At 38.8% G+C, this 19,247-nt stretch overlaps 1 protein-coding gene across 6 annotated transcripts in view; it reads left to right on the forward strand.

Annotated features, from left to right (window-relative positions):
• sbf1 (SET binding factor 1) overlaps window positions 1–19,247 on the forward strand; it is a 62,697-nt gene that overhangs the window by 8,961 nt on the left and 34,489 nt on the right. For all 6 annotated transcript variants that reach the window (XM_023349862.1, XM_023349865.1, XM_023349863.1 and 3 more), the window contains exons 2-5: window positions 16,646–16,731; window positions 17,886–18,023; window positions 18,141–18,269; window positions 18,415–18,525. In XM_023349862.1, coding sequence (XP_023205630.1) covers window positions 16,646–16,731; window positions 17,886–18,023; window positions 18,141–18,269; window positions 18,415–18,525 — 464 coding nt within the window. The remainder of the gene's footprint in view (window positions 1–16,645; window positions 16,732–17,885; window positions 18,024–18,140; window positions 18,270–18,414; window positions 18,526–19,247) is intronic.

The raw sequence follows: 19,247 nt of genomic DNA on the forward strand, positions 1-19,247 counted from the left end.
AAATAATGTTAATAGTAAGATGGTTTTGTTACCATAGCTATGAGTTTAATCCTTTGTGTTTGAACTCAGCCTGTTCACAAATACATCTCAACAAATTACAATGATCAGTGATTGCATTTAAGCTCTAGAAAACAACTAGACTCCCTCTTCCAGATCCCATTAAGTCTATACTGAAATGCTGCTAGTGATCCTGATTAGGGCAGTTGTAAACGAATATTTTAGTAATTGAGTAATCTATTATTCTTACTATTAATCGAGCAATCGGATAAAAAAAAAAGAAACAGTAAAACATTGGTGAATCTAACATAACAGCAGTGTTACTATTGCATATGAACATCAGTCCAATTTTTCACATTTGAGCTTCCCTAATAATAACTTTTCTGTAGTTTAGAAAATTAACTCGTAACAATAATAGCTCCAAGTTAACCTGAAGAAAAGTTATACAAAATTTTGAAATTATCTTCAGTTCAATAATAAAGAGGCAGGCTCAGAAATACGCTTATAAAAAATGTCTATACTCTTTGCGTTTCGGTAGTCATCTTCAGTGAGCTTAATAGACGAACTCTCACCTTCTCCAGACATTTATAGCTTTTGTGTTTATATTAGCGACGGGATTTGACACCTTCGTTCGTCACACACAGAAACATCTACCATCTACATGCCGCCACGACGCGCATCGCCACTCATTTGTTGAGACTGGGATGATATGAAATAAATTTTCTGGTTCGTCCATAAAAATACACTTATGTTAATTATCTAATTCGCAGTTTACAGTCTATACTATCCGCTCACCTGTATAGATAGAGCTGCAGTGCTCTTCCCCGCCGTTCGCTCTGGACACCGGCCACCAGGCAGCATCTCTGGGAGGAGAAAAGCTGCCGTATTCCAAGCATCGCGCCAGTTATTTTAAGGATGCTTATTGGTCCCCCGAAAAACTACAAAAGACCCAGACATTATCATCAATCAATAAAATCCTCCCAGGCCGAACTTGAAAACTGGTCGTTATGCTGCTAACACTTAGCTCTCGTCAGCAACTCAGGCGGAACTCAGGCGGAAGTCAGAGCTCCGCGCAACGCAAGTAATAACCTGGCCGGAACATGGTGCGCTAAATAATAAAATATAATTTAACGAAGCTTCGAGGCAGATAAATTTTCCTCAAGGAATTTTAATAATCGAGGTACTTGAATCACCTGAGGAATCGTTTCAGCCCTATGCTTCTAGCAGGAAGAGGGGCCCCTAAATCAAATTCTGTTCAAGGCTTCATCCAACATTGAACCGGCCTTGCTTGATGATCTAGAGTTACATTGAGAGACAAACATAGTTTTAATTTATCTGGCACCACTAAGGCCCGCCAGGCTTATGGTAAACTGGAGGAAACCCTGCATAACCAACAATATATGCTCTGACTGCCTTCTTTAAGTTGAACAAAAATCCCAGAAGATGGGAACATGTGATTAAATGGATAATAAGTTCAGTTCGCTTTATGTAGCGAAAACAAACAAATTGATTTATACACAAATGGAGTCAGTTCAATCCAACATGCAGATTCTTGGCTTAAAACGGTACAATCAAGCTTAGTTTCTGCCTTTAGTGTGTTCAAATAGTTTTCTATGTGAGCCAATTCAGCAAATTGCATTGAGTCATTGACTTTGCAGCAGTCTTTCATACCCAGTATGCATGTGGTGATGGTAGAAAGCAATGACCCTCCAGCTGAACCCGACTCAGTGTTAGCAGCTAGCTGGCTGCAGTCTGAGAGGATGAAGCAGAGACACAAAAGAAACACACAGAAACTTTTTTAAAGGCTTTGTATGTAAGAAAAATTATTTCTCTGTATAGATGTAGATATAGATTAGTCTGATGTGATGACTCTGAACGCAGACTTTGAAAAAATGAATCTGGACACCAATCATCCCTGCAGTTATTTCTCAGGCTGTCCGATTAACTGATTGCTCTGCCAGGCCTGCAGCATTTACAGAGCCTCCTACATGATGAACATTGAATCCAGAATGCTGCCACAGGTTTTGCTCTTGTTGCTTTATTTTGTACTTTGGTTCTAAAAGATGAAATCATAGGAAGTTACAGATACAGTTGCGGATTATAAATATCCTCCAGACTAATAGAGGAAATAGAAAGCTCTTTGCCTGAAGCCATGGCCACTGGGTTAACGGTGTGTGTGCATGTGTGTGTGTGTGCTGAAAGTGGCCAGCTACTTCCTCCTCCTCTTCAGAGCAGGGCTGCTGCTATTCAGGCCCTCCAGAAATAATTCTCACACTGAAGCTTTGATGGGGACAGAGTGGTGCTGGGCCACAGCCATGGTTGTGCTGCACAGATGTCGGCTGGCAGGAGCTCTGCTCAGATGGGCTGCCTGCTTGGTCATTGCTGGCAACTTGACACACACTATTGAGTATTTACTGCTTTACCTTGGTAACCTTTATTTACCTCACACATACAGACTAGGAAATGCAGCCATTTTTCTTTTCCATTTCCTCTAAAAGGAAAACTTGTTCCCATTTGACTTTTGAGATTAGTAGAAAAACTATTTCTATAAAAGCAATAAAGGGAATTAAAATAAGTGTCATTTTTAATGACGCAGCTTTAATCTCAGGGTGTGTGTTGACCAGCTGTGTGCTGTAGTGTGTGTTGTAAACGAGGGAGATGAAGCCCACAGCGCCACCCTCACAACCTCATTCCTTAACACACATGCGTCTGTTGGCTGCAGGTTGGATACACACTCTAAGTCCTTCACACAACATCTGCATTTATACCAAGATCAGGCAGCCTGTTCACTGAATCAGTTCATTTCCCTGGTTCTTATTCAGGAGTAAAAGGGGCTTCAATGCCAGGCCTGTCACTGTTACGAACTTTCCTAGATGATAAATTGTCCCAGAAATAATTGTATGATATAAGTATGATATTACTGTTTTGAGACCATTTTCATGGAACCTCATGTGACTCCAGAGGGACATGCCTCACTAACAATTATCATATAATTGATGAATTATATGCAAGTACGTACTCTCAAAGATCAATAAACGTTCATTTGTAAAGAACAATTAACACCAGAACTGGAAGACATTTTAAATATGCAAAATAAAAAAACAACAAAACAAATCAAACATTTTAAATAAAAACAAACTGGATTATGAAGTCTTTGTAAACAAAATTGCCCTTCATTAGGCTCAGACGGGTAAGAAAGGCAAAACTGGCATTTAGGACTTTTGTGATTATTGAGCTCATTTTAATTCATCATGCGATTTATTGCTTATTGCAACAGGTTTATGAAAGCACTCCACACATTTCAGTTTTATTTGTAAAAACAGTTGAAGTCCATGTGTGCTTTTTTCTACTTTGCAATTACAAAATCTTCCTTGTGCTGCTGCTTGTTCTGGTGTTTGTGGTTGTTGGCTAAGAAAAAATGAGATGGTTCAAAAGTGTGAATGTGAATACTTTTACAAAACACTTATGTGCAAATTTATGCTGTTCTGTAAAATAAACAGAACGCTTCAGAATAAAAGTAAAATTCCATTTTGATGAGCTTGAGAGAATATTTTAAAAACACTTATTTATGTATTTGTAGATAATGAACCACTTTAGAAGATAAGCCTGAATCAGAACATCACACTTCAACTTTCCAAAATTAACACCTTCATCATGGTATAAACTCTACCAAAGCCAAGCATTTATTTGAAGGTTAGATTTTTAAAGATTAAGAAGGAATTTAAATATGGCAGCAGCGAGAAGACGATCTTACTGTGGTTTGATAGTGATGGTGGAATTCAGGGAATTTAGCTGCTCCCCTCCCAGGACAAAGGCTTATCAGTGGGGCTCACACTCAGCGTGGTGGAGCTCAAAGGAAGCAATCATTCAGATCCAGAGGGTGATTCCAGCGCCTAAGGACAACTTTTCATGTGTTCATCTGTTAGGAGGAGGGATTCATAGGCTGATGCTTAAATCTGTTAAGTGAAAAATAGATGCACATTTAATGGTAGATAAATATTACAACAATCCTTTTGGTATGGCTGCTAATCCTTAGAATCCTAAGTTCATCTATCTGAAATTAAAGCCATGGTATATCTTAAATTTAGAAAATAGATGCAAGTTAGCCTTGAATGCATTACATTTTGTCATGGCAGAATTATTTTTTGTCATATGTAGTTTTTTTTTTTTTCCCCTGCTGGATTTTCTGTCAAGTATAGGCTTTAGTAATGCAGAAACATCTTCATTGCTTTCTGTAACACGAGGCAGTTGAGGCTATCACTGACTAGCTGCTAATACATACTTAATAGTTAGTTACTTTTTTTCGTCTGTTATGGGTAAGTGCAAATCTATGGCTGGTTGGCAACACGTTCATTTTCGCCACTGACCCCCTTCTGTTGCCAACCCACTGGAGGCCAGGCACATTCTGCATTCTGTGCAAAAAAAAACTTAAGTTCAACACTATGAGGGTTAAGACTGTATGGGAAACACAACGCTGCTGCCAAGAGCCACAAACACAACCCAGAAATGTTGGACGTTTTGCTGTGCTTGATTGTAACGCAGCAGGATGTCATTAAAAATGTCTAAAGTCTTAAATTTGACTTGCTGAAACCTGCAGATATCCTGAGTATTTCTTTTTGTTTGTTCAGTCATATCCCATTCAGCCTTTTATGTGGAACCCATAGTAGTTTTGTATATTTACAGTTTTTTAGTACGTTAGCTGAATGTGAGAGGATGCAGAGGTACTGAGACTGTTCAAACATATTTATATAAATATGGAGGTTGCAAGGTTGTTCACGAATATGTATGCGGGAAGAAGTATGTATTTCTATAGTATCTTGATTTTTAAATTGTATGTAATTTAATGTACATAAATGTCCTACCAGGACTGGAGTTGTGAATTAGCTGTAGCTGTGTACTGTTGCTTGTTTTGTTATATGATTGTGTGCATTGTCCCTGTCAAATAAACTAAAAAATGAAAATGAAATGGAAATTTGCATAAGAAATAAGATTATCAAAGCACTGAAAGTCCATGTGACTTTGATTTTGCGAGTAAGTTTGTGTTTCAGAGAAGTAGAGAGGGTGCCTCCTTTAACCTGATGTGTAGGCTGTGGCTGCTTTCTTGTGCAGGTGCATATGCACTGCTTTATGTCATGTTTCCTGCTCGTCTCCCTTCCCCCGTTTCTGTCAATATATGAGACAATGTGGTTTGTTGCTGGTTACTCGGGTAACAAGAATACATTTTCTGTGTATGTATGTTTCTAATTAGTTTGTTTTAACTTTTAAAGGTCAGAGGTCATTTTTAGCTTTCAGGTTTGGAAGTGTTTGGTTCAGAGATTAGCTGGATGGGCCCAGTAGAGTCAAAGATGCCACTGAATGCTTTATGCAGGGTTTATGGTTCCCGCTGCAGTATTTTGAGCTAGTTCAAAATTTTGATATGTTGATAGACGGATGGGCAGAGGAGTCCCAGAAGGAAGATGACAAGCAGATTAAGGTCATCTATCAATAGAACCGTTCCTGTGGTCTGATGAGACCAAGACAAATGTGTTTGTTCCAGATGGTGTCAACAGTGGGTGGTGGCAACTAGGTGAAGAGTACAAAGGCACATGTTGCTTTCCTGTAGTCAAGAATGGTGGTGAAAGTGTCATGTTTGGGGCTGTTTGAGCGCTTTCATCTCTAAGTCTACCATCACATTAGTTACAGAGCAGCTTTAGGATACCAGAGTCAATGTTTGGGTGTAACCATCACAACACTCTGAGCTCAGTTTCATAGAAATGTTGTGGCAGAGCTGAAGGTCCGGTCAGAAGGAATAGGCCAGACTTCCAGCAAATTGTTGTGAGAAGCTTGTGACAAATAGAAATAATTTAGCTAATTCTAGCTGACCTAAAAAGTGAGAAATCTTGTCAGGTTTATTAACAGGAAGTGAGGGAGGAAATGGTTACGTGTTGCCAAGGGACTGCAGATGCGAATTAGATTATGCTATAATGTGGATGGTGACATTTATGTTTTGTCATTTTCTAAATCAAGTCTATTTGTTATTAATACATACGGTGTATGTAAATAGTCATTGGCGAATGTGGGTGACCTGTTATTTAGAATAAAAAGCAGATAGAATGTATTGTGTGGACTTTCATAGGTCTGCCTTTTGTTCATCAGACGACATCTTACTGTGAAACTTTTAGGCCTTTCCTACTTTAAAGAAAAGCTAAATTGTGTCCAGCCAGGCAGTGCTGGCCATTTTCTCTCTTTTCATTTTGTTTCTGGCTCTGCATGGTGGAGTATTAAGGGGGAGGGGGCAGCAGCAGCAGCTTTGGAGAAAGGATGTGAGTTTGCTGAAGAACTTTTGCTGAAAGAAAATGCCCCCGCCCCTCCAACACCCGCCCTCCTTTCACCATTGTGTCCAAGGCTATGGAGCTAGCCAGACGGAGCTGATTCCTAAATGGTAGATTAGCTTGAACAGTTGGGTTTGAACATGAACTAATTCATTAAAAATAGTGTTTATTTTTAATGAATTAAAAATAAACACTATTTATTTTTAATTCTGAGCTCTGAACTGATCAGTTTCCAGCAAACTGATTGGTCAATCAGTTTGACCAATCAGATTAGACTTGTAATGCTCTATTATTGGTATTAATAATTCTGTAATGAAGGTATTATGTCACCCCTCTTCCTTTCTGCTGAATTAACTTTGCCTCAGTTCATCCTTAATACTTCATTTGTAGTTTTCTCCAGTGTCAAACTTTTGACATTTCCCACTGTCTAAACTGAGCTATTTTGTCCCAACTGCTATGGTTGCTGTGGAAATGCCATGATGTCGTGTCATTGTGGTTTGAAAGCTTATGAACAAGAAGCTGTGGTCTGGTTCCGCAAAAGAGCATGATACACAGAGATAAAGTGTCTGTGGTGCATGCTTCCTTCACCTTTATTCACAGTGGTCACATGATATCCAGTGTCACTATCAGAGCAGGTTTACCTCAGGCCTTTATTTGGCCCTTGGGAAGACACACTAGTTATTTTGCTCCAACAATCTGTAATAGCTTCTTTTAATTTGATTTTTCAAAATAAGATAACACTTAGTAAAATGTTCATATACTTTATGGTAGTGAATCTTTAGTTCAGCCCTGTAGTTATATTATTTGATTATTTATAAATGCTTTTCTTTACTGTGCTTCCATTTGTTTGTCAGTTTACTTTTGATGCAAATAATTTTTTAGTACAAAAAATCAAACGGGATCATTTTATTCTATGCTACTTTTGTTTCAAAATTGACATGGATGTGAAGTAAGTGATATAGACTTTACGTTTTATTATGATTTTTTTTGTACTACTGTGATCATGCAAGAACTATTTTTTACTACTTTTTTGGTAGTGGTACAGCTGCGACTGCAGTCACAGCAACACAAATACTTCTTAAAAAGCAATTTGTAATACTTATTTATCACACCAATCACATTTGTGTCAATAAGTACATTCAGTAACTGCTTTTAATCATATTTTCAAAATGTATTGATATTTATTAAAGCCCTCATTGAATAAACAGTGTATAAAATAGTAAACTTAACAATCCCAACAAGACAGACAGGTGTGGGGGTTAAACGTTGTTCATTGAAATTTATCGTGACAACGATTAATCAGAATTCTTGTGATAAATTTATCACAATAAATGATTTGATAAATTAATCTGGATTTTTGCAGTTCAAACAAGGATTTAGTCCAAGTAGATGTATAATTTCTCTTTCACATAATTTTGTTGAATATTTTCTTTAATGATTAACAGCAGCAGTAGGGTACCTAACAGCTTCACTAGTAGCCGACTGATAATCATTTCAAAGTGATGCACAGAAAGAAAAGGTTTTACTCTGGCTAATTGTTTCAGATTTAAAAAAAAACTTGGATTTGACAACTGAGCCAAGGCTGAAGTCCAGCCTTACACCAACTGATTCAGTGAGGACAGGTCAACATGAGGCTTTGAAATATTGCTAGGCCCAAACACCACAACTTAAGCCTTTTTGTCATTATTTATTCATACCAAAACATATCAGAGCGTTGCAGGGTTAGAGTGGAGTTCTGCTTGATTGAGCTAGGAAGCGGATTTCGATGGCACACAAACAGACAGAACACCACCGTTGGACAGTCCAGACAGACAGATAGCGTTATGCTTATGTTGTCTAGGAGGCTGTTAATACAAGAGCTACTCTGACCTTTTTATAGTTGTTCTTAAAAATTAGTGTCATAACTTTAGCTTGTAGCATTAGTGCAGGCATTTCCTTTTCTCCTGTCTGTTTGCCTCACAGGCAGTCTGCTCTCTGAACAGTACTGCTGTGTTTCTCACGTCGGCTAAAGAGAGTCATGGTCACATACGTTTCCTCTTCGATGTACTGGACAGGTTAAACGTCAAAACTTCTTGAAAGGAGGGGAGGAGCTGAGTGTCTTTGTTGCTGCTGGAAGAAATGTGGCAATTCCAGCAAATGTGAATACGTCCGTTTATAACAATTTTGACATTAATTAGTGTTTTGAATAAATCATTTTTCTAGTATCGATTGTATACTAGCAATGGTGGATATATTATCGCTGGGTTGTCTATTCGAGCCCTTGTCTGTCTCCGTCGTCGAGGTAACACTCTTGACCCACCCTGCCAGCTGGTGCTGATCGGAGGGCCTGGTGGCGCCTCCGATCCACCAGGGTCTGCCTGGCAGACCCAGGGCATCTATCCTAGTAGCTCAACTAAGTCAGGAGTACATCTAACAAAGAATTTAGAGAAAGTGGTAAAAATCAACTCGGTTTAGGGTTCAAGGACTTTTAACAAGAAACTTTGGTCAGATCTGTACAAGATGCAAGATATTTGTTGTAGATTTCAGGCTGAATATTGAAACTTGTGGGAATGCAGTCATAATGTTTGCTGCTGTTATGCAACTCCTCAGCCTCATAACTGCATGTTATATCCATGCAAGGACACTCGACTCTTTTCACATTCCTCTCACATTACACAAACTGTCAGTGAGTGCTGACTCTGAAACTCTAATTGCTCATCATGAGCAGCTCTACACACAGTCCGGTGCTGTTTTGAAACCTGCAGCTATCTCTGTGGGATACCTGTGGAGCTGATAATAAATCAGAAGGTGAAAAATGTCTTAACTTGTATCTTTCTCTGTCTTTACGTCCTTGTCAGTTGTTGTTCTGCTCCTTGTTTCAACATGCCCCTCACCAAACAGGCTGGGGCCAGATTTACCCATCAGCAGCATTAACATTCACAAAGTCATATTCAAAAATACTTTATTGGTCCCAAAGAGAATTAAAGGCTGTGTAACTAATATTATTCAAAGTTCTTCAAAGAATTGTAGATTTAAAAAAAATGTATTTCCTTTATTTAACCAGGTAAACCCCGTTGAGGTCTAGCTCTCATTTTCAAGAGGGACCTGGGCAGAAGTCTGCAATACACAGCAACCTGGTTACAAAATAAAACTAATTAATACATATGCACAAGTGTAAAACAATAGAAAACAATTTAAAAGCAGTGACACTGTTTAATAGAATCTTGTTGCCTGTTTTTAAGAACCGCTCGAAATAAATCCAATGAAATCAATTCTGACATCTTGAGTTCAGACTGGAGCTGATTCCAGGCTGTGGGAGCCGTCACACTGAATGCTTGCTTCCCCTTTTCAGTTCAAACACGTGGAACATGCAAAAGAAAAATGTTATCAGAGCGTAAAGAATGGGAAATAACAGATCTACGTAAGAGAGAGCTTAAGTATGCGGGAGCCAAGCCTAGTAGAGATTTATAAATCAAGATCATCAGGTGATTGTTTCTCCGTACGCTTAAAGGAGGCCATTCAGCTTTTACATACAACTCACAATGATGTGTAAGACGTCTGCTACCGGTTACAAACCTTAAAGCACAATGATACACAGTATTCAATGATTGAAGGCATTTGGTCAAATAATTCATATATAAAACATCTCCATAATCCAGGAGTGGCAGGAATGTTGCTGTTACCAATTTACTTATAGCTTTGAGAGAGAAACAAGATCCATTTCGGTAATAAAACCTAATCTTCATTTTTAGTGTTTGTGACTGTTCATGACTATGGGCAGGTAAGATCTCCTGCAGAGGTCTGTGTTACAGCGAATCTGAAGAAGCCTCTGACTGTAGAGGCGATTGTTGTCATGAAGAGGATGCTCAGGGTTGTTCAGAATTTTCTAGATTTTCTGAAGATTCCTTCTTTTCACCATCATCTCCAGATCTTCCAGATCAGGTTTTGAGTTTGGGTCACTGACTAATCAGAGGGATATGAGCTACACAAGCTGGTTTTGGTAGACGTATGAATAAAATCACTGTTAAGAGAACACAAACATGAAACCTATCCTAACTTTGTTAGTTTGTGTATGAATATATTAGCCTCTCTTTGAACCCTGGTGTGTGCAGGACTGCTGTCTCATGTGTTTGTTTTAAATGCGGCTTTGTTCCAGCTAATGCATACATTATAGATTGAGTGAGGTAGCTCTAGAAGTCCTAAATGTAGAAAAGTACCAGGCTTTATAGCCTGAATAATTGATCAGTACCGGTCAGATCAGATAATATCTTTACGCACATTTTCCAAATTGATACTAATTCTGGCAGGATTTGAGCCTGTCATTTATTACTTATTTGCGTAGTGAAGAGGGGTCTAAGGAGACCAAAGCCTGATTTCATGGTGTGCATATTTACTTGGTAGCTTCATTTCCTCTGGCAAAATAGATAAAGAAATATTTAACTGATTGTGAAATATCAAACACTTTAAAAAGGCTTTTAGAGAGATGTAGCACTCTTGAAATCATACTGTTTCAGGATGTTAATGTTCAGGGCTCAGAAACCCAACCATCACTGATCTTTTTTTCTTTTTTTAAAAGATTTTATGGGCTGATGCGATGAGAGAAATTCTTGACGGACCAGTTGGATCTGTTTCTGAATCAGTAATGTGCAAAGAGCTCCAGGAGTTGTTTCATACGATAATAACCTTTTTATTGGAGCTAACTGTCTACATGGCCTCTTTAGAGAACTGGACCTGAGGGCTGCACCAGTTTCCACAGCAACAGCACACAAACCACTGAAATGTTTAACCATCAACGTATAGCAAACGATGGAAATGTACTTTAGCTTTTAGCAGCAAACATATTTCCTTGTGAACTTATAGATTAAATAATTTGGGGAAAAAATGCATTAATAATCATACTTTTTGACGAGAGATAAAATCCTCTACCTACTCACCGACATAGGAATGAGTTGAGTGATTGTTCATTTTATATTTGACGCATGGAGAATTCTATTTAATTCTATTAATGTGTCGCTCATGGTGGCAGCATGTTGGAGCAGCTCTGCTACGTCAGTTCTGATTGGTTCTTTCTCTAGATGTCTGTTTATATTTTTATTGGTTGATTCACTGCATGGTTAGACATTTGTTCCCTCAGCTTTGGATGCTGAGGGAATAATTGATGAAAGAATTTTTGCGCTTTTTTTACTTTTGGACAATTAGAATGTTGTCTAACTATGGCAACAATGTATTGTTTTTCAACTGGGAGCAGATGATTAGCATCTCAAAATCTCAAATGTTACCTGAACTAATCCCAGAAGCTGCAGAGCAGAACCACAGAGAAGAGAGAGGAGGAGTATGTTCAAACTCTCTTTGAAGAACCTTGAACAACATGAGTTACAACAGCATTTAATTTCTCTTTGTGGTCAATAAAGTATTTTTGAATTGAATTAAAACTGGGGTTGCACTCGCAAATCAGCGCAGATTTCCATCAGTTTGGGAGATTAGTGATCGGCCGATACTTACACATGAAGCCGATCTTTATCCACCTCAGCAAAGTTGAATTATAAAGTTATGCAGTAGTTCTTGCTCCAGTAGAAGAAACTGCTATGTTGTGTCTGTAATGGTTCACCCACCCATACAGATTCAGAAACAGAAACAGATGCATTCAAAATGTCACACACTGTCTTTATTCATGTATTTTGCATCTGGAAGCAGAATGGTAATCAGGCCTCTTTGTGGAAAAGGGACTTCTTTGGTCGGATTTTATTTCCCATAAGCCAGCCCAGAATGTGGCGGGAGCTGGACTCAGACACAGAGAGAGACACTATAGCTTCACTTGTTTCTGTGAATGTGGCTTGGTGAGCCACATTCATTTTCTACTCATTTCTCCCTCCACTGCAGGATGTCCAGCTTCAACTGATGGACTGAGGTCCTAAACCAGACCCCTACATGTCTCGTTTTGTCCCTTTTTTTTTTAACTTAGTTTTTTTTTTTTTACAACAGTGACACTTGTCCACAGTTACTGTACATTCTTCTGTGTCTCACTGATATATATATTTTTTGCATTATAAGTTGACAAAAGGAGATAAAACAGCAATAATACTGACAAACATAACAATGAATACAACAAAGGCTGAGTGATATGAAAAGAGAGACAAAAGCAAAATAGAAAATACATAATTAAATCCCTTCTGAGGTAAGATGGTTCACACATTCTTAAGCACAGTGGCATTTTATGCTGGTCCAAGAGTACAAAGAGAGTGCAAAATGACAAGTCTCTAAATGTGTCACTGAATTAATAAGGGCATGACTGGGCTCTACTTTATATTAAAAGCTGTTTTTTGAAGCCTTAAAAAGTATGTGATTTCATTTGTCCCATTTTTATTAACTGAAATCAAATATGCATAAGCTGGTAATTCTACATGCCCTGCGACAGACTGGCGACCTGTCCAGGGTGACCCCACCTCTCGCCCAAAACGTTCGCTGGAGATAGACACCAGCACCCCTGCCGACCCCACTAGGGACAAGGGTGTACAGAAAATGGGTGGATGGATGGTACTTCTACACGCAAATAAAAATTCACGGCTTATATTTTAGGAACAAATGCTACTATTGTGAAGATGACTGCTGGTGTTTCTCTGTTTGCCTAGCTGCCTTAGCTCCTGTGTGTGCGAGAGAGATTGTGTTAATAACAGACTGAAACAACTGGCTAAGAATACATTGACTTCTAAGGGTTCTACAAAGTATTTTACAAGATACTTTGTAAAATAGTATCATCATATTATTAGTGTAATATTGTACATTATTAGAGTACACAATAATGTGATTTGCGCTAATGTGCATGATTGCACCAAAATACACTAAAGATCTGCTGTTGTATCAATCTTCCAGACTTCTCAGGTCTTCTTGTGAACATGGAGAAGCAGCATCTGCAGTTTTCTGGAACAAACTTCCAGAAAACTGCAAAACAGGCGAAACACTGAGTTCCTTTAAAACAAGGCTAAAACCAACCTGTTCAGAGTGGCTTTATAAGAGCTGGAACATTGATTAATTCTAGTCTGGATTGCAACTTTTTATGTCTTCTGTAATGTTTTTTGTTTATATTTCTGTCATGTAAAGCACTATGAACGGCCTTATTGCTGTAAAGTAATACTTAATTAAACTGGACACCAATACACCTTTGGAAAGGATTGGGATGTTTAATTAGGAATTAAATCAATGGACTTAATTGATTGGTCCATTGTAAAATGTCCTGGGGCCTCATGCATAAGAGTGTGCAGTTTTCACACTAAACCTTGGTGTACGGAAAAATTTAGAAAAGTGCGGCGCACAAAAAAATTCGGATGTATAAAACCATGCACACGCACGTGGCCGCGCACCTTTCCTTTATAGATCCAAATTTGCGGGAAATAGAGCGCAGCTGCTGGTCCACCATGTCGCCTCCATAAATACATCTGTAAATTAGTATAAATACCCAGAAGTCTGCCACCACGGGAAGCAATAACCATGGCAATGTCCTTTGTTTGTAGCAGTATAAGTATTTATAATAATAATTATTATTATATATATTATTTAAAAGGTGCTTTCAGGGAACATAAGGTTACCTCACAAAAATAATACATCTTAAAGAAAGAAGAAAATCCAAATAATAAATAAAAAAAAAGAGATTGTGCAAATGCCTGTTTGAACAGCAGAGCGTTCAGCCGGGATTCAAAGACAGACAGAAAGTCAGAGAGTCCTTTGAGTGGGTAAAATAGACGGTTCTTATAAGTAGTGGAATCATGTGCATAAGTTGTACATTTAAAGAGTAGAGTCGCTTTCTGTCCAGAAAGGCACATTCACAAAGCTGGTGGCTCCACTGAAGGATGACTGCAGCTGGACCGGTCCCGGTACTGCACGGCTTCTTCTTTAAGTTCTGCTCAGAGCTCCAGGATAATCAGTCTGGATTAATCTAAGCACTAATACACCATCATCAACATTTCCCAGCAGCTCAATATGATCAATTGCTCCCCCTGAATCCTTCCGTTGGTGATGTTCTCCATCAGAGCCAAAGCGCTCCACAGTTAATCTGTTGATCCAACCATGTTTTATTTTTATTTTTTTTTGTGAGAATGAAATTACCCCATAGATGCATTTCATTCACTTCAGCGCACAGACCAATGCGTTACATCTTTATGAGACAAAAACTGAGGAAATGTATTTTTTACATTCTAGTGAGATTTTCGCATCCTTTTATTTTTGCTTTCTTTGTTTTGTGTGTGAGTGTTATGTTATTGTCTGAGGATAAATGTGGTTCAGTTTCATTGTTTACTTTAAACAATAAAATTAAAATCATGAAACAAACCTCAAAAACATAGAGTTCGATGCTTCTTGGTCTATATAACACCGAATGTAGTCAGATTTCAGTGTATTTAGGTGAGTTTTGACGCTTTGTAGTTTGATATTGTCCACAGAAAAAGTTTGCGTGGCTGCCGCACATTTTCATGCCAGCGAAAAAGTGTGTGTATATTTACGCAAACTTTGATTTTTTTTTTTTATGGTGTGTAAAAACTGGTGTTAATCTTCTTTTAGCATGGATTAGCACTTGGTTTTGTGCTCCTTTGTTTCTGTCTGCGTTTCCTTTGTATTTGGAAGTAGAGTGTATTCTCTGTGCAGATGAATGGTTCCTTTAAGCGACCAGCAGGGCTACAGTCGGAACCCAGCTGAAAGACTGGCTTGTGTTGGTTACAAAAGTTTCTCTTTGTTGTATTATTGTGGCTCTGTGATGAGCCAAGCTCACACCAACAGTAGAAAAGTCTCCATTAATCAGCAGGAAGCAACAGTTTAGCCCATCTCCCAGATGAAACTGCTATACGTGGATGTATCTGATAATATCGGCCTTTTTCCAAAAGATAAATAAAAAAATATTTTTAATACAGAAAGCTTATGGCCATCAAAATCATGGGGGAAGACTGCTGGCTTTCCACTCATTGACACACTCCACAAGGAGAGTAAGCCATAAAAGGTCATTAGTAAGTCGATGCTGTGTCAACGCATGTTAATGGAGAGTTGAGTGGAAGGAAAATGTGTGAAAGAATCATTATTGCTGTTTATTCAAAATTGTGGGGGAGAGTCACAAGGCATGGACTGGCTCAGTCCCCATTAGAGTTTCAATATGTAGTACTGAAACGCAATCGTCATGGCAATATCTGTGACCATGGGTCATATTTGTTAGGATACTGTGTATTATAAGTGTAATTATGTATTAATTGTATTACAGCAGTCTGTAGTTCCCTGGTGTCTGTTTTCAGCAAAAGACACTGAAGCTCACACAGTGGAAAAGACCTGGTGTAACTGTAGAGAAAGAAAAGAGTCTAAAATTATTCATCATATCGTCAGTGTAAAACATTATTTTCCTGATGTCATGTGGCAGTTGTCCTTATACAAAAAGCAAAGTGAAGGCTTTGTTTAGAGACCAAGTTATTCATCAAATATTTAATTCAGTTTAGTTGTGTAGTGCCAATTCAAACCACATTTCTTCTCAAGGCTATCTGCATGACAGACCAGTCAAATTAATATCCAATGACTCACCAAATACACATATAATCCATCCCATTTTTACACTATCTGTTGGTCTGAGAAGCAACATCTTGAAAACATGTTATGGTCAAAATGTGCTGAGTAATTATTTGCTTCCTGGAAATTGAAATCTAAAGTCAAAAGTCCATTTAAAAAACTTTTATATAGATTTTTAAGCACACTTTGATCATTCTGAACTCTCCGCTATATACTTGGAATTTAGCACTGCCTGGTGGTCGGTGCGCTCAGCGGTCATTCATCCAGCGGCCTGCCGTGTTTTTGAGCTGAAAAATGTTTAAAGTTGACAGGAAATTTGAAAATATCAGTTGATTATTATATGTTATTGGAACATATAATTGGTGTTCAGATTAAAATCTGAACACCAACTATAAAGTCTTAAAAAGATGCAAACATTAAAATTAACAAATAAATAAGCAATGCTAAGCCTGGAGGGTACACAAGTATAGCCTGGCAGCTTCCCACCAGGCTTTACTTGGAGGAAACCCTGCATATACATATCTATATGTATTGCAGATGTATATAATTTATTTAATATAACTTCTTCTGATTCCTAAAACTCTACATAGTAAGCTATGATTGGCACCAGTCTTTGTAGTTGCAGTCGGTAGTCCAGGAAACGCATGCATGTCGTCTTGGCTAGATCATGTAAATAAGCACACACTTTTATGAGAGCCGAATGTTTTGGAATGATCTATAAATGATTTGTAACAGAAGCTTATTTGTAGAAACAGACTTTGCAACAAACACTACAGATGACCCAGACTGACCTCTTCCTCTGCTCCTCTGTGTGTCTCCTACAGTGGAGGGTGAGGGTCAGGGTCGCATTCTCCAGCGGTTTCCTGAGAAAGACTGGGAGGACAGTCCGTTCCCACAAGGCATTGAACTGGTGAGTCTGTGCTGACTGTCATGTTCCTGTGTATGGATTTAGCCCTGTCAGGGTTAGGGCTTTCACTCTCCTCACGACACAATAACAACAACTGTCTGTGGTTCAGATAGAGCTAACAGCATTCACATGCGGATGAAATGTTTTTTTTGTGGCTTTACCAAAATAAGATGATGGGATGAAATTCATAGAGGCTCTGGGATGGTACGATGTGCATTTCATCTCACCACACAACAGAAAACCTGTCCAGATTAGATTTTCTGAAGGGCAAGATCATCACCATCCTCACTTCCTCCTTGTTGAGTGTGTGGTGGACTGTCTGCCTGGAGACGATGCCACCTCCATAGCCCACATTCTGCAGGACATTCTAATTTTCATGCCCTTTTTTTTTACCATCAGTTTAGTTAATTCAGGTGTTACTTTTGAATTTCTACCATTCCCTCTGACATTTTTTACAGTCTTTTATGTGTGTTTTAATAATAGTGTGTTTTGTTGCCACTGGGACTTGAGCACGTTCAGATAGGGCCACATCACACAGCTGCAACTCCTCACTGTGCTCTGTTGTTTGAGCCTCTACCTGCTGTTTTCCACCTGTTGGGTTAGCTGGAAGCATCTGTTGAAAGTTAATTTGGATGCTTTAGAACATCAGACTATTTAAAATTTTCTAGAACCTTGAAATTCTCATCGTAAGAATAATTTTGGACATGGTCTTTTATGCAAAATGTAAGTTGAACATAGAAATTCCTAACATTTATGGCACATTGTACATGATAATTTCACACATATTTATATCTTTGCAAAAAATGTGCTCAAGTTAAAGCATGATTTAAAATTCTGAAAAATTATTGTCTTTTTTATGGATCAGACTTGAATTAGTATTTTTCTTATTGTATTAAGATGCTACTTCATTTATTTTTAATATTTTGTAATTTATTTTTAAATCAGTGTTTTGTTTATGAGAGACCAAGTTGCTGATTTGTATATAGCCTTCATTTAAATAAGTACCTTCAGTATTCAACTAGAGAGTATCAGGGAAATCAAATATGAAACTATGACACATCAATTTGAAAATTTGTTTTATCTTCGTTGTTTACGGTAAAACCTTTTATTATCTAATCTTCCTGCTGTCATCACCTCCTCTCCCTCCGCCACTCTAGTTTTGCCAGCCCAGCGGTTGGCAGCTGGTTCCAGAGCGGCAGCCGGCCTCCTTCTTCGTTGCCGTGTTGACTGACATAAACTCGGAGCGTCACTACTGTGCCTGCTTTACTTTCTGGGAGGGCTTGGATAGTCCACAGGTGAGAGGAACGCCAGCTAGACACAGTCTCTCTGAGCTGATCACACAGGAAGCTGAACACCAATAACTTCATTTCAGCTTGATGTCGTGACAGCATCTGTTTCTCCTCTGTGTTCAGCTGAAGAAGGTTGATGCTGGCGATGCTGACGAGGCAGACGAGGAGCCAGCTGTAGTTCAGCACTCTAAACTGTTTGCACCGAAGAGCCTGGTGGTGGTTTCTCGACTTGATTACACCGAGGCGTTCAGGGTAGGACGTCATCAGCTTTCCCAGTATATTTCTAGGTGTTAAAAAGAAAAAAGTGACAGATTTATAGTTTTTAGTGCATCATTAGTGTGGTTGTTACATTGCCCTGCTGACCTCTAACCTCTGTGTCTGTGCCTTGATTCCACAGAACTGCCTAGGTCTGATCTACACCGTCCATGTAGATGGCCTGTCAACGCCTTTAGAAACTGTGATCGGAAACCTGCTGACCTGTGTCATCCCTGTTGCCGGAGGCTCCCAGGTACGATAACCGACCAACACCTGCATGAGACATGTTAGTTCTGCTCTGGTCAGAGCCAAGATCAGCTGTTATAATGGCTGGATCACAGGTGTACAGGTGGTCATTAATGTGTGAGTGGGACTGTTTAGTTTAATATTCCTGAGCTTAATGAGAAACCTGTGTTGCCTTAATTACTGGTTCACACCAGTTCATCACATCAGTTCTGCTGTATCCACCTAATTCCTCTAAGTCATCATTATCAACTTGCGCGTCACACAGGAAGAGATGGATGGAGAATAATAAGGACTTGCAGCTGCGGTAACCCTGTAAAAAGGTTGGTTAGATTTTACTGAAGGTCAGGGTCAACCTCATGGCTCTCCAGGCGGACATGGAGCCCAGTCCGGGGTCAACAGGAGAAACACACACAGAAGGATGTTCATGTAGCTTTGAATGTGACAAATATTAAATGTAGGCGGGTAATGCTGATGGAAAACATAACTGTTACAGCGTAGTCTTATCCAGCTGTGTTTCATGCTGCTAACTTTTCAAACCATGGCCTATTTTTGTGTGTAGCTTGTTATATAGGCTGTCCACATTATTTAGTTCACCCAAGGAATCTGGGTTTTGTCTAATAATCTGTGTCATGCTTTACAATTACTCAGCTGCTGATCACTGACAAACATCGAACAGCTGTCTGTTGGGAGAAAGCACAGCAAGTAATGTGTAGAGCAGGGAAGTAGATT

The sequence above is a fragment of the Xiphophorus maculatus genome, chromosome 17, assembly GCF_002775205.1.
Source record: "Xiphophorus maculatus strain JP 163 A chromosome 17, X_maculatus-5.0-male, whole genome shotgun sequence".
Classification (NCBI taxonomy): domain Eukaryota; kingdom Metazoa; phylum Chordata; class Actinopteri; order Cyprinodontiformes; family Poeciliidae; genus Xiphophorus; species Xiphophorus maculatus.